The sequence below is a fragment of the Hypomesus nipponensis genome, chromosome 23, assembly GCF_054491055.1.
Source record: "Hypomesus nipponensis isolate SF chromosome 23, ASM5449105v1, whole genome shotgun sequence".
Classification (NCBI taxonomy): Eukaryota; Metazoa; Chordata; class Actinopteri; order Osmeriformes; family Osmeridae; genus Hypomesus; species Hypomesus nipponensis.
The window spans coordinates 6,815,001-6,837,069 of NC_140383.1; the positions used below are offsets into that span (position 1 = coordinate 6,815,001).

General features: G+C 50.9%; 1 protein-coding gene across 3 annotated transcripts; it reads left to right on the forward strand.

The window, feature by feature from the left end:
• The first annotated feature begins 8,325 nt into the window (after nt 1-8,325).
• On the forward strand, nt 8,326-18,791 carry LOC146234004 (DDB1- and CUL4-associated factor 1-like). Of its 3 annotated transcripts, XR_014741649.1 has the most exons (27): nt 8,373-8,542; nt 9,218-9,341; nt 9,533-9,609; nt 9,695-9,768; nt 9,904-10,017; nt 10,126-10,263; nt 10,417-11,031; nt 11,191-11,292; nt 11,670-11,828; nt 12,041-12,220; nt 12,368-12,580; nt 12,726-12,895; nt 13,053-13,177; nt 13,313-13,557; nt 13,663-14,454; nt 14,601-14,878; nt 15,124-15,331; nt 15,444-15,526; nt 15,626-15,710; nt 15,829-16,062; nt 16,210-16,303; nt 16,383-16,499; nt 16,585-16,658; nt 16,776-16,868; nt 17,002-17,248; nt 17,361-18,300; nt 18,474-18,791. XR_014741649.1 is itself a non-coding variant. In XM_084689226.1 (26 exons), exons 2-26 carry the CDS (start codon nt 9,226-9,228, stop codon nt 17,435-17,437), a joined length of 4,710 nt encoding a protein of 1,569 aa, XP_084545352.1. In that variant the 5' UTR covers nt 8,373-8,542; nt 9,218-9,225; the 3' UTR covers nt 17,438-18,791. The 3 variants fall into 3 exon arrangements, 2 of the variants coding, with proteins under 2 accessions (XP_084545353.1, XP_084545352.1); XM_084689226.1 differs by having other exon boundaries at nt 17,361-18,791; XM_084689227.1 differs by lacking the exons at nt 16,210-16,303; nt 16,383-16,499; nt 16,585-16,658; ... (2 more) ...; nt 17,361-18,300; nt 18,474-18,791 and having other exon boundaries at nt 8,326-8,542; nt 15,785-15,996.
• The last annotated feature ends 3,278 nt before the right edge of the window (nt 18,792-22,069 follow it).

The following is a 22,069-nucleotide window of genomic DNA, read 5'->3' on the forward strand; positions in this document are numbered from 1 at the left end:
TTAATAACTTGATTCTACAGAGAGGAATAAGAGCAAAACCCTCAAGGCCCTTGGCAGGTCAGATACAAAAGAATCTACAAAGCACACACCCAAATATGGTCATGTTGAGATGGTTCATCTTTTCGCAAGATGTTTCTCCTTTTCTGTACTTCAACTGATAAAAAAGGAATCGAAGGGTGAAGACCCAAGCAGATGAACCAAGGCTGCCGCAAACCAGGGAGTTCTGGAACACAGACAACATGCACCAGAGGAAACAAAATAGGAGCATTCTTAGAAATGCAGTAGAACTATCCATGGTCCCTGCCCTCCAGCCCACTTCCTCAGAGAGTGTAGGAAACAGGAGGGAGAGGGGGGGAAAGGGAGGGAACGCGATGGAAAGTGCGGGAGAAAGAACAAACAGACCAGAAATAGAGTGTGACAGAGAGCAGGGTTGGTACTAATTAGTGTAAATCAGAGAGAATCAGGAGTAGGGGTGAAGAAAGGTCAGGCCGCTTCTACACACGCCTGGCTGGTTTCCATTGAAAACCACTCATTTATGTGTGTGTGTGTGTGTGTGTGTGTCTGTGTGCGTGCATGCGCTGGGTAAGAACCCTTTCCATCCCCCTTGAGATTCACACATTCCAAGGTGGTCAGACAAGCCTGTTGGTCTCCTCTCATCTGGATGATCTCCAGAAACCTAAACTAAACTGGTGGATCAGTAGCCTCTCTTTCTCTTCTCCTTCTCTCACTCTCTGACCCAATTCATCTAGCCGTCTTGTTTCTCACTGGTGCTAACTGGCTTGCTCGCTGTGTCTCTCTCTGACTGTGTGACTGTGTGAGCGTGTCTGTGTGTGTGTGTCTCTGTGTGTGTCTGTGTGTGTGTGTTCCTCAGGGGCCACGGAGAGACGTTGAGTTTTGCGCGCCTCCTTCTCTTTTAACACACCCGTCTCCCCCGAGAAAGCAGCCTCCCACCTGCTCGTTTAGCCGCTTGCGAGGAAGATGTTTGTAAATAACAGCGTCTCCATTGCCTGCATGCACCGTTTCATAGAACGCCAGTTTTTTTGTTCTTTGAAATGGGAATAAGTCCTGCCTCTGCATTACAGATGCTGGGGTTTAAGAACCTGGCAACTACATTATGTATGAGAACTGGAATTGTTTTTTTTGTGTGTGTAATGTCAGATTATGTCAGTAACAGTCACAGTGGGGGGGCGAGTTACAAATAAGAGAGAGAGAGCGAGAGAGAGAGAGAGAGAGAGAGAGAGAGAAGGACAGGGAGAGATTACAAGAGAGACAAAAACGTGCACACATACAGGGAAGAGAGAGAGAGAGCCAGCCAGCCAGCCAGCCAGGGGAGGTGTGTTGTCATGCAGACACCAACGCCGCTCAGCGTGGGTGTAATGAGCTCTCATTAGAGCCCTGCTCGTCTCGCTGTCGTCGCCTCGTTAGCATAATTCTGCCTGGGCTCACCTTGCCAGCGCTGAAGAGGCCCGGCCCAGCACCAGCCTGCCACCGTTAACTACACCACTCCATTCATCCCTGAGCTCACGCTCTCCCCTCGCTTCCCTGTCATCTCTCCTCCTTCTCTTCACTCCCTCTCTCCCTCTCTCTCCCTCTCTCTCCCTCTCTCCCTCTCCCTCTCTCTCCCTCTCACCCTCTCACCCTCTCTCCCTCTCTGCCTCTCTCTCTCTCCCCTGCTCCCCCTCTCTCCCTCTCCCTCTCCCCCTCTCATCCTCTCTCCCTCTCCCCCTCTCTCCCTCTCCCTCTCCCTCTCCCCCTCTCATCCTGTCTCCCTCTCCCCCTCTCTCCCTCTCCCCCTCTTATCCTCGCTCCCTCTCCCCCTATCTCCCTCTCTCTCTCTCTCTCACCCTCTCACCCTCTCTCCCTCTCCCCCTCTCTCCCTCTCCCTCTCCCCCTCTCATCCTCTCTCCCTCTCCCCCTCTCATCCTCTCTCCCTCTCCCCCTCTCTCCCTCTCCCCCTCTTATCCTCTCTCCCTCTCCCCCTCTCTCCCTCTCTCTCTCGCCCTCTCATCCTCTCTCCCTCTCCCCTCTCTCCCTCTCTCTCTCCCCCTCTCATCCTCTCTCTCTCTCTCTCCCCCTCTCATCCTCTCTCCCTCTCCCCCTCTCTCCCTCTCTCTCCCCCTCTCATCCTCTCTCCCTCTCTCTCTCTCTCTCCCCCTCTCATTCTCTCCCCCTCTCTCCCTCTCTCTCTCGCCCTCTCATCCTCTCTCCCTCTCCCCTCTCTCCCTCTCTCTCTCCCCCTCTCATCCTCTCTCTCTCTCTCTCTCTCCCCCTCTCATCCTCTCTCCCTCTCCCCCTCTCTCCCTCTCTCTCTCGCCCTCTCATCCTCTCTCCCTCTCCCCTCTCTCCCTCTCTCTCTCCCCCTCTCATCCTCTCTCTCTCTCTCTCCCCCTCTCATCCTCTCTCCCTCTCCCCCTCTCTCCCTCTCTCTCTCGCCCTCTCATCCTCTCTCCCTCTCCCCCTCTCTCCCTCTCTCTCCCCCTCTCATCCTCTCTCCCTCTCCCCCTCTCTCCCTCTCTCTCTCGCCCTCTCATCCTCTCTCCCTCTCCCCCTCTCTCCCTCTCTCTCCCCCTCTCATCCTCTCCCCCTCTCTCCCTCTCTCTCCCCCTCTCATCCTCTCTCCCTCTCTCTCTCTCTCTCTCCCCCTCTCATCCTCTCTCCCTCTCTCTCTCTCTCTCTCCCCCTCTCATCCTCTCTCCCTCTCTCTCTCTCTCCCCCTCTCATTCTCTCTCCCTATCTCCCTCTCTCTGTTCATCTCGGCCTGTGCGTCGCACTCCCTCAACCTTTGTCATGTTTGTCTCGCTCCCTCATTTCTTCCCTCCCTCCCACGCGTCCCTGTTCTTTCCCCCCCCCCTCTTTCTCCCTCACCTTGTTTTGATTATTTATTTCACTTCATCCCCTTCTCTCTCTCTCTCTCTCTCTCTTCATCGTTATTTCTTTCCTTCTCCTCTGTCTGTGAAACTCCAGACAGCAGCGGTGCAGGAACAGGGAGAACAGCGGCGGGTAGCAGGAGCCATGGCCAGTAATGATGCTTCAGTCATATTCAGCAGATCAGATTTAGAGAAAGGATGCCAGGGCTGTTCTACATGGACTGGGTTATTATGGGATATAAATTGTCACCAGGCACCATCTAACTGTCTTCTCAGCTGCTTGGTCATAATGAGGTCATAGCAGTCTAAAAATAATACCTAGATCTTGAATCATTGCTTTAGGGCAATCGGCTCCAGGTATAGAGTGTGACATGAATATATTGGGCTGTTACTTACTGACACGTTAGATTCAACTGAATGGCTTTGTCCTTCAGCTCACATTTCTTAGTCTGCCTCAAGGAGAAGTCAATGTTTTTGCATGCCATTAATCCAAATCTGTTCAAGCTGCTTCGCCTCAGCCAGAAGACCAGACCCTCTCCATCAAAAGTCAACACATTGCCGCCAAACTGTAGCTGTGTGAATGGAGAACGTCTGTGCTTGGTCATCCTCTTCACGGCTGGGACACTGCCTGTTCTCCCCAGCAGAATGGAGGAGCCTGTCTCCGCAGCCTCTCAATATGGCCTGCTCCACGCTACAGCTGGGGAGCACAGCTGAACACAGCTTTGATCTCTGGAAAGCAGCTCCACATTTGCAAACCCCAAAATAAACGTGATCCGAGAACACCAGCAGTTGTTGGCAGGGTGGAAGACACCAGGGCCCATGAGCCTCTGGTCTGTGCCAGTCTCTGTCTCTCTTCTCTCTCTCTCTTTTACTCTCACACTATTTCTTCCTCTCTCGCTCCTTCTCTCTCTCTCTCTCTCTCTCTCTCTCTCTCTCTCTCTCTCTCTCTCTCTCTCTGTCATTCTCTCTATCCTTTATTTACTCCTGTCTCTTAGGGCAGGGCATTACAGTAATAGTTAAGGTAAAAAGCACATACTGTACATGTGGAAGTATCTATAACTAATTCCTGAGTAATTTGCACATGTGAGCAGCCAGTTATATAGCCTGAGTTATGAATACGCAGCTCTGCCTCAATAGCATGATTGCAAAAGGGTGCAAATAAATTATTACTTGGGGTGTCACTGAGATCAAACATGTCCTATCCCAAGGTCACTGTTCTCTTCTTGCTGTCAGAAAAGCTACAGTCAACCCAGCAGACACAAGCTCCTCTGACTCTCCATGAGTTTCTGACTGTGTGTGTGCGTGCGTGTGTGTGTGTGTGTGAGTGTGTTTCTTGCTCTGGGTTTCCTCTCACATCTCTCCTCACTAGCATTCATCTCTGTCTCTTTATCCCTCTTTCCTGCCTGCTGTCTCCCTAGAACCGTCACCCTCCAACCCCCCACCACCCCCCTCCCAGAGGACTTACCACTCTGAGTCTGCGCCGTCCCATCTGGTAACAGCCAGCAGGGGGGCGGGAGGAAGGAGGGAGGATGGACGGGAGGGAGGGAGGATGGAAGGGAGGGAGGATGGAAGGGAGGGAGGATGGAAGGGAGGGAGGATGGGAGGGAGGGAGGGTATGACAAGGTCAAAAGAGAGTGAGAGATGGAGATAGAGCAGACCCGACCTTGACATAGTTGCTCTGGATGGCTGTCTGCCTCCACCATGATGCAGTCATCATTCCTTGTCTGTGATCCCCCATCTCCATGATTAACATATCAGAGGACAGTAAACATGACAACTCCTCTGTCATGTCACTCACCTGTCCTCTGGACACACTCGACATCCTGTCTGCACTATTAACGCACTGTACGTTATTCAGGCGGTGAATGTCGGTGTCCTGTTTGACTCTAATCTGAACAGCATGCCACCTTGCCTGTCAAATTAACATTTCTGTCAGTGTCTCTTTCCTTTGCCTATCTGTCTGTCTGTCTGTCTGTGTGTCTGTGTGTCTGCCTGTGTCTGTGTGCTTCTATATCTGCTTTTCTGTCCATTCTGCTTGTCTGTCTATCTCACCAGGGGGTCCCTGTAATTAAATCTACGGATGAAAAAGCAACGAAAAAAAGATTCCTATTAATCCAACTCAAATAGAGTTTTTTTTATTTTATCCAAACCTCTCCCCCTCTCCACTCCTCCCCTCTCCCCCTCTCACTCATTCATCTTTCCTGGGCTTATTTCCCCCCCTCTTTTTCTCTGCCACCATCTTTCCTTTCTGTCTATCACAGGTTGGGCAGAACTAAGAGCAGGCTGAGGGGCTTTGATGACTACACAAAGCTCAAAACATACACTCACACACACAAACCAGCACACACACACACACGCACAAATCAGCACACAAAGAATAGCCATCTGGCTTGGTTGCTTTTTATGTAGAAATGTAGAAACACAGAGCCTAAAATCCAGCACACTTAACCAGTGGATTGGGTTGAATCTCTCAGAAACAACCTAATCTAGATAGGCCAATGATGGAAGGACCAGTTTTGGGGTCTACAACAGGACGGTTGTCCGTGAGTCAGTAGAGGCGGGTGGGAGTGAAGGAGAAGAAAGATGCTGAGCTGTTTCATAACTCTATGTGGTCAGACGCTCAGCAGGCCTGACAGTGAATTTGATTTAGAATTTAAGAGTTGTCCTAACTCATTTCCTCTGGCCCCCTCCCCCCGGCCCGCCCCCCCCCCCAGCTCTGCCCCTGCAGCTCTGAAGGAGCCCCATTGTGAGAGGTTGGATGTCACCATGCTGGGGGGCACGGAATGTCCGGGCGCCTCACAAAGACGCTCCTGTTTTCACTCCTCCTCTCCCTTCCCCCCGCCCCCACCACCACCACCTTCTCTCCATCAACTCCCCGTGCAGACTCCCCTCCTTCCTCCATCACTCCACCCTCTCCCCACCCTCTCCCCGCCCCCCTCCACCGCCCACTCGTCTACCCTCCCCCAGGCTGAACCTGTTGGACAAATACAGCCTAAATGATAGATCTGTTCTGTTACAGGATCTCGGCTGTACGTGTACAGCACTGTGTGGATTAGGAAGTGGATCGTACCTGTGAAGGCACATACACGCTTGCAGACACACGCAGACACACGGACAGACACACACACACACACTCGACCTCTATCCATATCCCTCTCTCTCTGTCTCTCTCTCTCTTTCACCCAGACAGACCTGTCTCAGAAATCGCTGGAATATACCATTTGTTTCCCTCCCCCCAGCTGTGTCAATTCCTGTTAAATCCTGGGTGTGTGGAGGTTTGTTTGTCTGTGTCAGAGGGGTGTGAAGTCTTGGTCTCACACTCCCCACCACACACCCACGCCTAAACGGTGCTGTGCACCACAGCCTCAGCCAGCTGACACACACACACACACACACACACACAGACACACACACACACACACACACACACACACACACAGACACGTACAGACACAATCACACACTCTCTCTCCTTTTCCCTCACACACGCAAAGACACACGCAAATGCAAACAGAGATCGATGCATTCCAGCACGTACCTGCATATTTTGTTAATCTGTAAACATTTATGTTTACTGTCGCACTTCTGTTCTGTACTGTGTGAGAAGTGATTCCTTTTTAGTCTCTCCGTTCCTCTCTTTTGCCTTATGTGTTTCTCTTTGTGTGTATATGTGTATGTGTGTTTGTGTGTGTGTGTAGGTGTGTAGGTGTTTGTCTCTATTTTACCAGGTGTAGAAAGGAATTCCGTCTGATGATGATGCACTATTCAAAGCATTTCTGTTACTGCCATACACATTCTTGAAGACAGCGGTCTGTGAAACTACAGTCTACACTGGGACACATACATTCTGGAAAATCTTAGCATCATGGAAAGCTATTTATTTCCCCCAATGGGCAACTTGAGATTGATTATTTTTTTCTTTTCAGCAAGGTGTCATTGTACAGTAAACTGAGTAGTTCTTTACTTTATTCTATTCATTTGTTACGTCATGACATCTTGCCTGGATGGAAAGCATGTGTGGCCTAGATCTGGCCCGGGTGAGACTAAACAGGGATAGTCACTGGGGACACGTGTGTGTATGTGCCTGTGTTTTTTTTTTTCTTTTTCGGGTGTGTATTTACTTTGTATTTATGCATTTTGTGCATTTTTGTGTATCCGTGTGATTTTTGTGTGTGGGTTGCAGTGTCTTGCGGCGGTGATAGTGGGTGTGTGAAACAGCAGTTGGAAAAAACTGGCTTACAGTACTAAGAAAGGACCAGGCTGTAGAAAATGACAGACATGCTGGTCTAGAAATCTGCCCAGTTTAACTGCTAGACGCCATGTTTGAGAGGGGAAAACATGAGGGAAGACAAAGGAGGGCCAGAGAAGGGAGATGAGCAATGAAAAAGGAGCAGAAGACAAAAAAAGAGCAGAAGTTTTTCAGGAGAATGTATCCAGAGGAAGTACAGGAGAAGCTGGAAAGAAAAAGAAAGGATTGGATTAGGGAGGATAAAGGAGAGGAGCAGAAGGAACAGGACAAAGGGGAAGAGACTGAGGGGAGAAGAGTGTAAAGAGAAGTTAAAAAGGAGAGATTTGAACAGCATCTCATGTCCAGTCACAGCATTGTGAGACACTGGTCTAATCACATTCTCACGCCTTTGCCCATGTCACATCTTCCAATCCACATTCCACAGAACCCGTCTGTTTGTGTGTGTGTGAACTCCTAGTTGATATTGTACTCTCCATGCTATTTGATAGTGGTATGTTATGAAATAGTGAGCACCATGTTTGTATTTTTTCCCCATTTCTGTCTGCATATGCTCTGGTTCGAATTGCGCTCTGCAGTTGTGGCAACAGCAAAACATTAGTCTGTGATGCGGCTAGGGAATAGAGCCCTCATACTTTAGTCTTCAAAACACTCATGTCAGATGTACACACATCCAGGGACATTATTAGACCAGGTGCAGTGTGTGACTCCTTCTCCTTACTGCACACAAACACACACACACACACACACACACACACACACACCACAGCTTTCTTTTTTTACACGATCATGATGTGTACTACTTGAGTTGGCTCCTTAACTTGGCGCTGTGGCGATGGTGTCAATAGCTCAACAGTATGACTCACAAAATAGACAGCTTTAGGCACTTTGGATGTGGAGGAGACAATGTACTGGCTTAAAAATCTGAATTCAACAGTTTATGACATTTAATTAGTTCAGTACATAAACAGTAACGACGTATTACTTTTGCCAAAGCCTTAGCAAGGTATGATTTGTATTTATATAGCTTGAATGAGCAATCATAACATTTTCTTTGAACAAATAACACATCATGTTTTTTTTGTTGGTGTCCCTCGGTATGAGGCACAGCCCCTCCACCTCCAACATACACAAATTACTGCATCCATTGTTGTTACCAGTACTACACCCAGATATTCTATATGGGCAGAAACAAGGTGGAACATTTCTGAACGGATGACATATTAGGGGGGATAGAATTTGAAAACTTGGCAACCTTGCCTGTGACGTTGGCAACGTGCAGTCGTCAGTGAAATCGCCAAAACAAGCATGTGAAAGTTTTAGCTAATACTTTAAAAGCTAATGAGCGTTGTTCTTTGTTCTTTAAAATTCAAAATTAATAAGTGTAGATGACATTTACACTGGAGGATTAAACGGCGGAGGAATTAAGGTAACTATTTACAGTTGACAGTGGCGCTCAGCTGTTGACATGTTGTACTTATGTGTCATGCTGCCCCTCAAGCTAGCTAGCTAGCTAGCTAACGGTAGCTGTCAATGTGTCATCAGGTATCTGGCAATAGTTATAGCCATGTGGAGATATCAACAATGATAAGAGATGTTAATGAAAAACAACCATAAGGTTACGAAAGTGCTCTTGCTGATCACTTTTAATCGTCTAAGATGGTCAACTACCTAGCTACCATATCTTGATCAGCTAGCCTCATTCTAGCTAGCTAGCCAACCAGCTAGCTAAGGGTAGGTAGCAAGGTAGCTAGCTACTTATGAAGCTAGGGGGGTGTTTAGTGCGACCAGCCAGCTACTAGGCTAGCTAGCCAACTCCCTTGAAAGTTCGATCTAGCTTCAGCCGGTTAAAGCCACCTGTTGTTTGGTCAGAGTTAAAGTGACAGATATGTTGTACCTCAGATATCCCCCTATACAGAATATGTGTCATCACTCAATAAGCGGTCAGGGTATCGATTATTTTTCATGTTAGTAGTACTTGTTGAGGAAACGTTCAAGAAGGAAGGAGGCAGAATCAGTCTTTTCAAATAGAATAGAATCACTGACAGGAATATCGACTTTTAAGTGTATGCTAACTGCCTTAACGTCTCCTCTCCTCTCACAGGCCTAGCCATGGATGCTCCTGTGGTGGAGGCGGTGGATGCCAAGGCAGAGCTGACCTCCCTGCTGGAGACATGGGAGCAGGAGCAGCAGGGCAGCACCGACAACCTTGTCTCCACCCTCACCAAGTCAGTCAACAGCGTCGGCCACATCCAAATGTTTCCCTCCACCCAATGCATTTCTTCTTCTCTGCTGTTCTCTCTGACAGCATTGAAATAGCGGTTGAGCCCTGGCTTGTCTCTAGCAGCATATGGTCTTTTGGTGAGGCTGATTATTGTATGCTGTGGTAAAGATGTAATGGTTTACTTTATGTTTTCAGAATCTCTGAGCTGATTGAGAAGGAAACAGAGGAGTATCACAAAGCAGACCCCGATCCATTTGATGATCGCCACCCAGGTGACTGTTCTTATTTTTTTCTCAAGACTGTGGGCACACAGTGTTTCATAACGACAACAACATGAACACGTGTGCTTGTTTACAGGAAGAGCAGACCCAGAGTGCATGCTGGGACATCTACTCAAGATCCTGTTCAAGAACGACGACTTCACCAATGCAGTGAGTCATATAAGGGTCATCTGTCTGTGGTCATTGAAATGTATCCTATTTGACGTCCTTTTTAAATGTGTTTCGAATGGAGATTGTTTCTTGGTAATTGTCTTCAATATTTGGACTGTGTTTGCGTCCCTCCAGCTGCTGAACAGCTACGTGATGAGCAGCAGAGAGCTGTGTTTGAACAGGGCTGCCTGTCGCCTGCTGCAGAACATCATGCCTGGTCTGGAGACTGCTGTGGTCTTCCAGGAGAAAGTAGGCCTGCCTCTACCTCTTCACAGCAAACAGGATTGGTCCTGAATATAAACCCCTGTTTGTCCCCGATTTGCTATGTTTTGTCTCTGACTGTGCTGTGTCCCCCAGGAGGGCCTGGTGGAGAAGCTGTTTTCTTGGGCCAGGGAGGCAGAGAGGCCCCTGTGTACCTATGCTACAGGCCTGCTGGCCAGAGCCATGGAGAACCAGGAGATCGCTGCCAACTACCGTGAAGAAAACTCTGCTCTGGTGGGTCACACAGCCTGCACACAGCCCCCCCCCCTCCCTCTCCACCATCACCTCCACACACACACACACACCAGATTCCACACCATATTTTAAAGATCATTTTGCAAGATTAATTCTCAATCCTATATTCAATTTCTAACTTTTAACTCTAAGGTACCACTCATGGTGCAGCGGCTCCGTGAGCTGCTGGACAAGGAGGACCAGGATCATCAGGGGCTGAAGAAGACTGAGAAGCCCCCGGACTCCCTGCCTCCTGAAGAAGAGGCGGCAGAGAAGGCGGACGTGCAGAGTCCGAGGAAAGAGGAGGAGAGCAGCAGAGAAAGACCAGTGTTCAATGCCAGATCCAGACCGTCTTTCCAACTGGGTTTAGCCCAGAAGACCAGCAGCCGCGTGGCTGGCAGTGTGAAGCCCACCCCAGACCCTTTGTACCTGGCTGCCACCCCAGAGCTGAGCCTGGGGGAGGCTGAGGCCAGGCCGGCCGCTACGGGAGTCCTTGGAAAGAGGAAAGCTCCGTTAAGGGAGAACGGGAGGAAGGCCAAACAGAAACTGAACTTCCTCTCCGAGCCTGAGGCTGAGGCCGGGGCCGGGGCCGGCCCGGACTCTGGGCAGGAGCAGGAGAGGAGTGCCAGCGAGCAGCTGGTTAACAGCAGCTGGTCTGAGATGAGCTCCTGGGTGATAGGGAACAATTACCGTCTGTTCCCCCTCACCCCCGCCATGGAACAACGCCTCATCCTCCAATACCTCACCCCACTGGGGGACTACCAGGAGGTAAGACCCACCCCCCACCATGTAGGCCACCTGGACCCTGACATGAGAACACCCAGACCTCGCCTGAGGGGCCTGCAAGTCCTCTGGGGACACAGACTCATAGTAACTGTGCCATATGGACCATACAAGCTCTCTTTTTCTCTCACTGCTTTCCTGTAGCTGCTGGCTGTCTTCATGCAGTTGGACACCAGAGAACTGCTCATGCACTACATCGACCTCAAACACTCCAGCGATGTCCAGCTGACCTTTGAGGCTCTCCTGGTGAATAACAACACCTACTCCTTAAGCACACACATCAGCTGAACGTTTGCGCCTCCTACATCCTGGGACTGACTTGGTCTCAGAAAGGCGATTGTGTCTCACTCAACGTTTCAGTGAAGAAGATCAGAGCTAAACCCTCATAAGAGCAGAGCAGCAGGGAATGTGTTGCGGGGGAAGCAAACTGCTAAGTTCTTTGAGTAGTCTGTGATTGTTCACTGTGTTCCAAACATCTCCCGATGCCCCTCTAGAGAGCTAAAAAGACTTCCAATTAGGTCGCAGACAAATGGAAAGGAGTGAACCCATTCTCCTCTCTCTCTCTCTCTCTCTCTCTCTCTCTCTCTCTCTCTCTCTCTCTCTCTCTCTCTCTCTCACCCCAGTACCTGGCCTCCCTGCTCCTGCATAAGAAGTTTGCTGCCGAGTTCATCTCTCACGGAGGGGTTCAGAAGCTGCTGGAGATCCCCCGGCCCTCCATGGCAGCTACAGGAGTCTCTCTGTGCCTCTACTACCTAGCCTACAACCAGGATGCCATGGAGAGGGTGAGACTATCACACACACACACACACACACACACACACACACACACACACACACACACACACACACACACACACACACACACACATGGTAGTTCAGGCTATGCTGTTCACATTTATATTGGAACAGTTCAAATGTGCTTCCCCCAGGTGTGCATGCCAACACTTCCGTGCGTATCCCAGAGTGCGTATGCTAACTGTGTGTGTGTGTCCAGGTGTGTATGCTGCAGGACTGGGTGCTGTCGGACATGGTGGCCTACGCCCTGTGGCTCCTGGAGTGCTCCCACGCCTCAGGCTGCTGCCACGCCACCATGTTCTTCTCCATCTCCTTCTCCTTCAGGGCCGTCCTCCAGCTGTTCGACCAGCAGGACGGACTGCGGCGCCTCGTCAACCTGGTAATGACGTCCGCTAGCTACCGAGCGGCTAACAAACACCGCAGCGCGCGCGCGGCACGCAGAAACCAAAAAGCGGCCGTACACATGACGAGCAGTATGCCTTTTTCTTTCCCGACAGTTAAAGTTTTCCCCCGACCCTCTCTGTAGGTCAGCACCCTGGAGATCATGCGGAGTGCGGAGGAGCAGGTGTCTGTGCTGAGCGACGACCAGGTGTTCTCCAGCAGGCAGACAGCCAAGCACACCTGCATGGCCCTGCGCCGGTACTTCGAAGCCCACCTGGCCTGCAAGGTGGAGCAGGTCAAACAGTCCCTCCAGCGCTCCGAAGGGGGCGCTCTCGTTCACCCTCAGCCCTTCTTCAAGGTCAGGGACAGGTGATCGCCCATAAGACTTGTTCCGTTTGAAATGCTTCCTGTATCGGATGATTCCCGTTGGCTTGCTCGACAGAGCCGAGGGTGAACGCTGTACTTTGCGACCTGAATAGGATGGTGTTGTCTCATTGTTCCAGGCTTGCACCTACAGTCGCGAGCAGGTGGTGGAGATGATGGAGTTCCTGATCGAGTGCGCTCCTTCTGAGCTGCAGTGGGAGCCCGTGGAGGTTTTCCACAAGCTCACCTGCATTCCTCTCATGCTGCAGCTCATCTCCATAGCGTGTGACTGGAGGACCTACTATGGCAGGTAGCTGCGGCAGATCCCGCACACTCCTTAACGCGCGCGGGACGGCATTGGCTCTCCTCAACGCATCAGTCCGTCAGTCGATTTGAGATTCACTCCCCCCTTTCCTTCCGTCCTTTTTGCTTCTCTCCGTCTCCCTCGACCTCCCTCTCTCTCCCAGGAGTGACACGGTGCGCTATGCCCTGGACATCCTCGCCATCTCGACGGTGGTCCCCAAAGTGCAGCTGGCCCTTGCGGAGACGGTGGACGTGTTCGACGAAGGAGGCTCCACCGTCTGCACTGTGGGTGAGTCTCAGTCACGGGCAGCAGCGCCCCGCCCTGACCCACCTCCCAGCCAAGTCCCCAAGACGCCAAGAGCAGCGGCTTGGTCTGTTCTTATGGTTTCCGTGTGGCTTCTCTGATGGGTCTCCCCCTCTCCAGGCATGAGCATCATCTTGGGCGTGGCCGAGGGGGAGGCGTTCGTGAGCGACGCAGAGATCCAGAAGTCGGCGCTGCAGGTGATCACCAACTGTGTCTGCGCCCCCGACCAGAGTCGCTCGGCCGTGGGCATCTACCTGGCCGCCACGCCCCTGCGGCCCCAGCTCCACCCCCACCAGGCGCCCGCAGCCCCGGAGAGCGTGCTGTCCAAGATGTGGCAGGTGGTCCAGTCCAACAACGGCATCAAGGTCAGCCGCCGAGCGTAAAGCCAGTCCTTAACGCCGGGCTGCTCCGGAACGCCAAGAGTTCCAAGTGTTCGATCAGTTCTTGTTTTCCCTCCGCCTCCTCTCCAGGTGCTGCTGTCCCTGCTGACGGTGAAGATGCCCATCACGGACGCAGACCTGATCCGGGCGCTGGCCTGCAAGGCCCTGGTGGGCCTGTCCCGCTGCGGCGCCGTGCGTCAGATCATCGGCAAGCTGCCCCTGTTCAGCGGCGGGCAGCTGCAGCAGCTGATGAAGGAGCCCGTGCTGCAGGACAAGCGCAGCGAGCACGTGCGCTTCTGCCGCTACGCCGCCGAGCTCATCGAGAGGGTCTCGGGCAGGCCCCTGCTCATCGGCACCGACGCGTCATTGGCCCGTCTGCAGAGGGCCAGCGTGGTCGCCCAATCGCGGATCACCTTCCCTGAGAAGGAGCTGCTGATGCTGATCAGGAACCACCTGGTGGCCAAGGGTCTGCTGGACACGGCCAGCGCCCTCACCAAGGAGGCCCAGCTCCCCAGCGCCGCCCTCCTCGCCCCCTTCTCGCACCCCTGCGCCTCCCCCTACCCCGCTCTCGCCGGCGGCCTCCTCTCCTCCGCTTCGTCGTCGGCCGCGCTCCCCAGGACGCCGCGGCTAGCCAACGGCGTCGCGGCGCACCTCAGTGCCCACGCCGGCCACTCGCCCGCCGCCTCGTCTGCCTCGGCGTCTGTCCTGCCGCAGCCACACCCCTCCTCCTCCTCCGCGGCGGCCCCTCCCCACGGCCAAGGCTTGCCGCTGGTTGGCCGGATCCTGTTCTCGCGGGAGAGGCCGGGGTGCAGCCCGCCCGAGTGCGCGGGGAGGAAGCCTCGAGTGCTGCGTCAGAAGTCCGACCACGGGGCGTTCATCCAGGTGGGTGTCAGGATCTAGAAACATCTTTCTGCTCCCCACCGCTAGCAGTCTTGGACGGTCCTTCCTGATATTCATGCGTGTAAATGCTGCCCAGTGATCCCTGACCGCCCTGTCGTGTGTGTGTGTGTGTGTGTGTCCTGCTCCAGAGCCCAGCCATGAAGAAGCAGCTGGACAGGCACCTGCCCTCCCCCCCCGCCCTGGACGGCATCATCACCGAGTACCTGAGGGAGCAGCACGCTCGCTGCCGTAACCCCGTCACCACCTGCCCCCCCTTCTCCCTCTTCACCCCCCACCAGTGCCCCGAGCCCAAGCAGAGGCGCCAGGCGCCCACCAACTTCACCATGCGCCTGTCCAACCGCGTGCTCTACCCCAAGTACGGAGGCGTGGACGGGGGCAGCCTGGACAGGCATCTCATCTTCAGCAGGTGGGACGGATTAGGAGTCCGAATCGGACGTCTGACACGCGACGCTTGTCAATGGGGCGTTGCGTAACACAATCAATGTATCTGTCTCTCTCTTTGTCTCTCTGTCTGTCTCTCTCTGTCTGTTTGTCTCTTTTCTCTCTGTCTCTCTCTGTCCCTCTCTCTCTTTCTCCCTCTCTGTCTCTCTGTCCCTCTCTCTCTCTTTCTTTCTCTCTGTCTGTCTCTGTCCCCTCCCTCCACCTGCCCAGGTTCCGTCCCATGTCGGTGTTCCGGCAAGCGGAGGAGAGCGTGAGCGTGTTCACCTGCTGTGCCTTCTCGGCGCGTGAGCGCTTCCTGATGCTGGGCACGTGCACGGGTCACCTGAAGCTCTACAACATCTACACGGGCCTGGAGGAGGCCAGCTACAGCTGCCACAGTCACAGCTACAGCACCATCACACACCTGGAGCCCGCCAGGGTCAGCACGCACACACACACACTTACTCATTGCTACTAGCTACTTCCAGATGCTTGTTTTCAGATGCGTCCCTGGTATTGAAATGGCGTGTCTGTATGTCGTGGTCTTCCAGGATGGCTCGTTGCTCCTCACTTCGTCTGCGTGGAGCATCCCCATGTCGGCGCTCTGGAGCATGGACTCTGTCTTCGTCATGAAGTGAGTCTCTGAACGGGGGAAATCACGTTTGCGTTTTCAGACGCCACTTTTGAAAAGGAGCCGTCCTCACTGTGGCTGTGTGTTTCCTGCTGGTTCCAGGCACTCGTTCTTGGAGGACAACTATGTGGAGTTCAGCAAGCTCTGTCAGGACCGAGTCATTGGCACCAAAGACCAGATCGCTAACGTGAGTGGTCCCCCCCCCCCCCCCCCCTCTGTTGGACGAATCTGTTCTATGATCCGTCTCCTAATTCTGTGCAGTTCTCTGTGTGGACAAGTGAGAGGAACCCATCTGTTGCTTCTAGATCTACGACATCCACACGGGCCAGAAGACCCTGACCCTGAACGACGCAGGGCTGGCCAGCAACTACAAGAGGAACTGCGCGACCTTTGACCCCACGGACGAACTGGTGCTGAACGACGGCGTGATGTGGGACGTGCGCTCGGCGAGGGCCGTGCACAAGTTTGACAAGTTCAACATGAACGTCAGCGGCGTGTTTCACCCCAACAGACTGGAGGTCATCATCAACACTGAGATCGTATCCTTCAACATAGTCATTAACCCAAAGCTACGAGAGCTCGTTAAGTTCAACACCATGGAAAACACAGGCTGCAAGTCTAAAAGGGACAAACATAAGTGTGTGTGTGTGTGAGAATATGTTGACCAGCCTTGACCATGATGCCAGTGGGACCTGAGGACGTTCCACCTGCTCCACACTGTGCCCGCCCTGGACCAGTGCAGGGTGGTCTTCAACAACAACGCCACAGTCATGTATGGAGGTAAGACACACGGGCACATTCACTGGCACATTTCATTGTGGGGGTTTGGCCATGTGTTAAGTTTGCTCTGCCTCCCTAGCCATGATGCAGGATGCAGAGGACGTGGATGTCAGGGTGATGGGCATCGACCAACAGATGAAGAGTCCCTTCGGTTCCTCCTTCAGAACCTTTGACGCCACAGACTACAAGCCCATTGGTAGGGGTCTTTTGACCTACTTCCTGCTGGTAGACGACTGTCGGAACATGAGGTGCTTACCATGTTATTTCTGTTTCTTTTTCAGCCACGGTTGATGTTAAAAGGAACATTTTCGACCTGTGTACAGACACTAAAGATTGCTACCTGGCTGTCATTGAGGTAACTATAAGTTAGTGAGTTTATGTAGAGAGTTATTTCTTTTTGTCTCCTTCTGTCTAACCTCTCTCCCTCTGTCTCTCTGTCTCTTTGTCTGTCTCTCTGTGTGCGCACGTTCAGAACCAGGACCCGCCCAGCATGGACACAGTGTGTCGCCTGTATGAGGTGGGCCGACAGCGGCTGGCAGAGGAAGGGGACGAGGATGAGGATCAGGTGAGATTGCTTCGGAACCTTCTAGAACCAAACAGCGTGTCCCATCAACCCCAGCACTACAGCGTGTCCCCTAAACCATATATACGTCTAAATACATCCCTGTGTGTGTGCGCACGCTCGGCCGTCTCATCAGGACGACGACGATCAGGACGACGACGAAGACGATTCGGACGACGAAGACGACGACGACGACCTTGATGATCTGGATCTGGACACGGACCCACTGATGGCTGAATTAGCCAATGCCAACGGGGAGGACGGCGGGCATTTAGACTCCTCCCCCTCGGATGACGAAGTGGTGGCTCGCCTCCTGGAATCTATCGGTGATGACGACGACGATGACGACGACTCGGATGCCAACTTGCTGGACCTGGAGAACAGTGGGTAGTCTTATGTGAGGGTGTCTGACCCAGCAGGGGGGAGGGCAGGGAGACGTGGGCGCCGTCGACACCTGTGTCTTACCACGTGTGTGTGTGTGTGTGTTTGTGACAGGTGACAGCTCCGACAGCTCGGGCAACACTGACACCTCCGACCTGGAGGACCAGCTCCTGCTCTCCTTTGATGACTGAAGGGGACGAACACACAGGGGCCACAGAAGAACACCTAGCTCCCTCTGGTGGACTGGAAGACCATCTTGCGGAAGTGAATCTGATGAACTGGACTGTTTGAAATAAATCAGATTGTGAAGCCAGGGGAGTGAGTGGTGGAGGCTAGGCCACAACGGGCTTTATCTTCTCAGGGTTATGTGGCTGCCCCTGGGGCTGGGGCTGGGCCTGGGCCGGTGGGTGGGTGGAGTAGGTTGTCGGAAATGTATACATTTCTGAACCAATGGAAGAATTGTGTCACAAGGACACTACATGAAAAGGGGTTGTCGAGAAAGAACAAAATCTCCTCTCCCATTCCCCATAATTTATTTTTTATTTTGAGGTCAGTTTGTTCATTTTGTTTTTAATTTAGATTTTTATTTATTGTTTTGGAACTGACATTCTGGAGTGGGAGTAGCAATGTCATAGCAGGCAGCTACAATATAGTATAGTCAGTGGAAGCTGGTTTTATAGATACGACAGCCCATTGAATTCCACTGCTCAGAGACACAGCTCTTCAAACGCGGTCTCACCTGGTGTATCACAGTGTTGGTGTGTGAAGATCTCCAAGTTATGCAGGCCTTTGGACCTGCTCGAGAGATTTCAGTGTTAATTTATGGACATCTATTTAGATTCATGTTATGGTTGTATGATGGTGATAATGTGAATCAGTGTTGTGGTATACTAGTAAACTGAATGCCAGACTCCTGCAGGGCTGTGCTGTTTGGTGTATTAGTGCTGTACCCTTCTCACACTAAACCAGGCAGAGCCGAGGCCAGCTGTGCTATTGGAGCCTGGCAACAGAGGCTTTTGGAAAAGTGTGCAAAGAGGAGACAACATTCAATTTGGTAATGATGTGAGGTTATTGTGTTGCTAAACAAGGGGAACAGATTTCACACGCAGCTTTTGAGAAGCTTTTCATAGCAAACAACAAGCAATAAAGCCTAATGTGGCTTTTCCATTTTCTCTGTTATGGATGAACCCATGACCCCTGACCATCACCCTGTCACTCCCTTGACAGATGGGACTGGTAGAAGCAATGAACTATTGGTAGACATACCACTGACCCATCAGTTGCTTGTCTACACCTGTCTGATCTTCTCATATGTAAGTATGAATGGGGATGTAAGGGTTGTTCTGTAACGCTGCCTCCTTGCCACGCCTCTCCCTGTTGGGGAGCAACTGGGCACACTTGCTCTTTGTTTTGACCTTTTGTTTTGGACAGGTGCTTTTTAAGTTGTCCTTATTTGCAAAGGGCTTCAATATACATATCTTAAAAGCTGTCCTGTTATAGAGTAACTCTATTTTGATATGTAATAAAAGAAAAGTAATGAACACATTTTTTTCAACTTAGCGTTTTTGTTCATGTGAAAAGGGCGTTCACTTACTGTTTTAAAGAATGATATTTTATAGAAATATATTGTAGAATATCCAATCAGTCCTACAATGCAAGTTGGATCACCCTGTCCTAGCTATGTCAGACTAATGGTGATCGCAAGAGAGTGTTCCCTCCTGGGTCATGTTTCGCAAACACAAGTACAGCAAGCAGCCGGGGTAAACCCACTTGTGGCCTGGCCCAACAATCAGACGTTTTATTTGGTTTGGCCAGAGAAGGGTAGTATGCGTGCTGAGCGCAGGCCTGGTAAGAGTGTATAGAATGACTCTGGCCGTGTCTAAATTTGAGAAACAACACTGGCCACAGTGGTGTGAGACATTAACAGATTCAACATGATTTGAATGTGTCAACACGTTCTTTTAGCGCATATGGCCAAACATCTAACATGGTCTGTGTCGATGTCGGCATCTAAACATGCATGGTATCTGTTTTACTGTGGTCACATTCAGGGCCTGTTGTTGTGTCAGAGACTCAATTAGGTGTCTCGTTCTGACAACCTCTGGTTGCTCCTGCGGCACCATGACCTGAGCTTTCGAAAAAGGGGAACGCGCCGTTGCATTACACACAACTGTGTGTCAGAGAGAGGGAGAGGGAGAGGAAGGGTTGAAGGATCTCATTCGTGGGCCTCTCTAGACTCCCCCTTTCATCTTTGCACCTGTTCCTCATTTTATCAGCCAAGCGTGTGTGTGTGAGTGCTGCATGAGCAGGCCAGCGACACGGCTGTCAGATTCTTTCAGGAAGAGAGAGATTCCCTCTGTCTTATTCCCCCCCCTTCCCCTGCCCTGGTCCTTACCCCTGTCTTTAACCTACACACCACCTCGCACTCATGCACACATGTTAAAGCAATTAATCCTTCGTCAGACGTCACCACCTGTTTGTCCCCTCCAAACTGAGGCCTACACCCCCCCCCCCTCCCTTTCTCTCTTTTTTTTCCTCTTTCCTAACAGCCCCAGCATTTCCACTCAGTCACACACATACATTCACACACATGCATTGCACGCACAAACACAAGCACTCCTTCCTCCTCCCATCACTCAAGACCAGGCTGACAATCTCAGGCTTTGATCACTGTTCCATTACCATGGGACCATGATGGGTCCTGATTTCTCCTCCCCCCCCCCTTTCACCTCTTCTCCTCCCCCGCATTCCCCCATCTCTCCATCTCTTCCCCTCTTGGTTCCCCTCCCCCAATCACAATTCCCTCAACCCCCACCTACCCCCTCTCTCTTTCTCCTTCTGCAGCTGTTTCCTGTGAACATAGAATGATGGAAGATCTCTGAGGATTGCAGTACTCTATACGATCTGTCCTAGTTCTTCCAGGATGACATCACATGAGGGATCGAATGGATGTGCAGCTACCCTGCCCTGTGTTTTAGTTGGCAGGCAGTACAGACATGTCACCCCTGAATACCTGCATCAGTCCAACCATTTTCTAAAAGACAAATGAAAAGATCAAAGCTCACTGTTTACTGCTCACTGAGTTGTATATCTCACACTGTACAACATGTAACCCCACAGAGAACAGCCCTATCATAAACCTTTCTTAGCTGTCATGAGAGAAACCTGTTAAACCCAACACCTCTGAAACAATTCCTTGGAAATGTTTTAAGCTGCTGGAGCAAAAGGCCACTGAAAGGTTTTAATTCATTCATAGAATGAGTAATCTAAGTAGGCCTATGATGGAAATTAAAACCACATGGAACCATGGGTGTGGAACATTCCAATAATTCTTAAGTGATGTGTCATTAGATCACTTATACATGAAAATATACAATCCTTTTTCTCTTTACTGACATGTAAAGAAACAATTTGAATAAGATAGGATCTGAAGAAAGGTCTGAGATGAATCCCTTATTGTATTTACATGGATTTGATCACCAAATCACCTCTACAACACTTTTTGCAGTATGAACACCAAGAGCTTATAGTTCTAGACAGACAGCCCAACTTAATAGAAGCCACATGGCATTTGTAAGTGACCAAGAACTTACCCGTGTGGGAACCAAGTAGCTTGGGGAATCAAGCCACAGTGACAGACCTGACGTGTCGAAAAGTGGAGCCAGTCATTTATCTCCCCATTTCGTGTTTGTGTTTACGACCAAACACACTTAAACGCCGGGCCAAACTCTACAGGGCGAAGCCAGAGCGTTTTATATAGAAAACACTAAAAGCTCAAACAAGCTGGGATCACGAACACGGGCGTCTGAGGGGATATGGGGAGATGGTGTGCGTGTGAGAAGCTGGGCTGTGCCCCAGAGCCCTGTGGAGATAGGCTATACCTGCCAATCCTAGCCTGGCACATTTTACAAGCTGTGGTTTCCCTCCACAAAACCAAGAGATTTTTTACTATTCCTATATTTTAAAACCCTTTTTTGTTGTTGACTGTAATTCCACACACAGCACAGCAGGCCCCTGTTGTCTACAAGCAGATCTGAGTTGGTATCCCACCCTAATACTTGTTTGAAATAGGATTCAATTGGGTGCAGATGAACCAAATACTATCTCATTGTACTTCATGAAACACACATGCTTTTTACAGTCTTCCCAATAAAGGAAACAGACCAGAAAAGCTTAAAGGGTTTCTCTGCAAAGCTACAGTTTCTTTGCACAGTATAGCCAGCCAATTGACTTGTCTGGCAAGACAAAAACCTGAGAAGTTAATGTGCTCCTTCCTGATGTTGACGTGCCTGAAACATTTACCCTCCAGCAGAGGGCAGCATTCCGTTTTCTTGACGAGGAAGGGAAAGAAAGCGTTTCTGTGAGTAATTATTTACTTTACTTTGTTAAGGTGGGACTTACGTGAAAGTAAAGGTTAAAGGTAGGATTTGATCTGCCAAGTGGAGGCATGTAAGTAAGGGACTTTTCCCTTAATTCTGCACAGATAGGCCTATTATAGCAAATAAGCAAAAATATTATATTTTATAACGCTTGTGGTTGATGATGTAGATATGACAGCAATATGTCAGCTCATTGCTGGGTAAGTTACGATGCTTCAACGTGTCTATGCCATGCATTAGGAGTGAAACCCTTGTTCCGGAATATGGTATGTAAAATATGTATTTTATGTGGAACATGTTGCATGGCGGTGTTAAACCCAGATGATGAGACAGCCAGAGGCCTCAGATGTGTTGGATAGACATGCAAACATGACGTTATAGAGTAGACCTTTAAACAAGGTTTAAACGACTGTGATACATAGTGTCCCAGTAAAAAATAATATT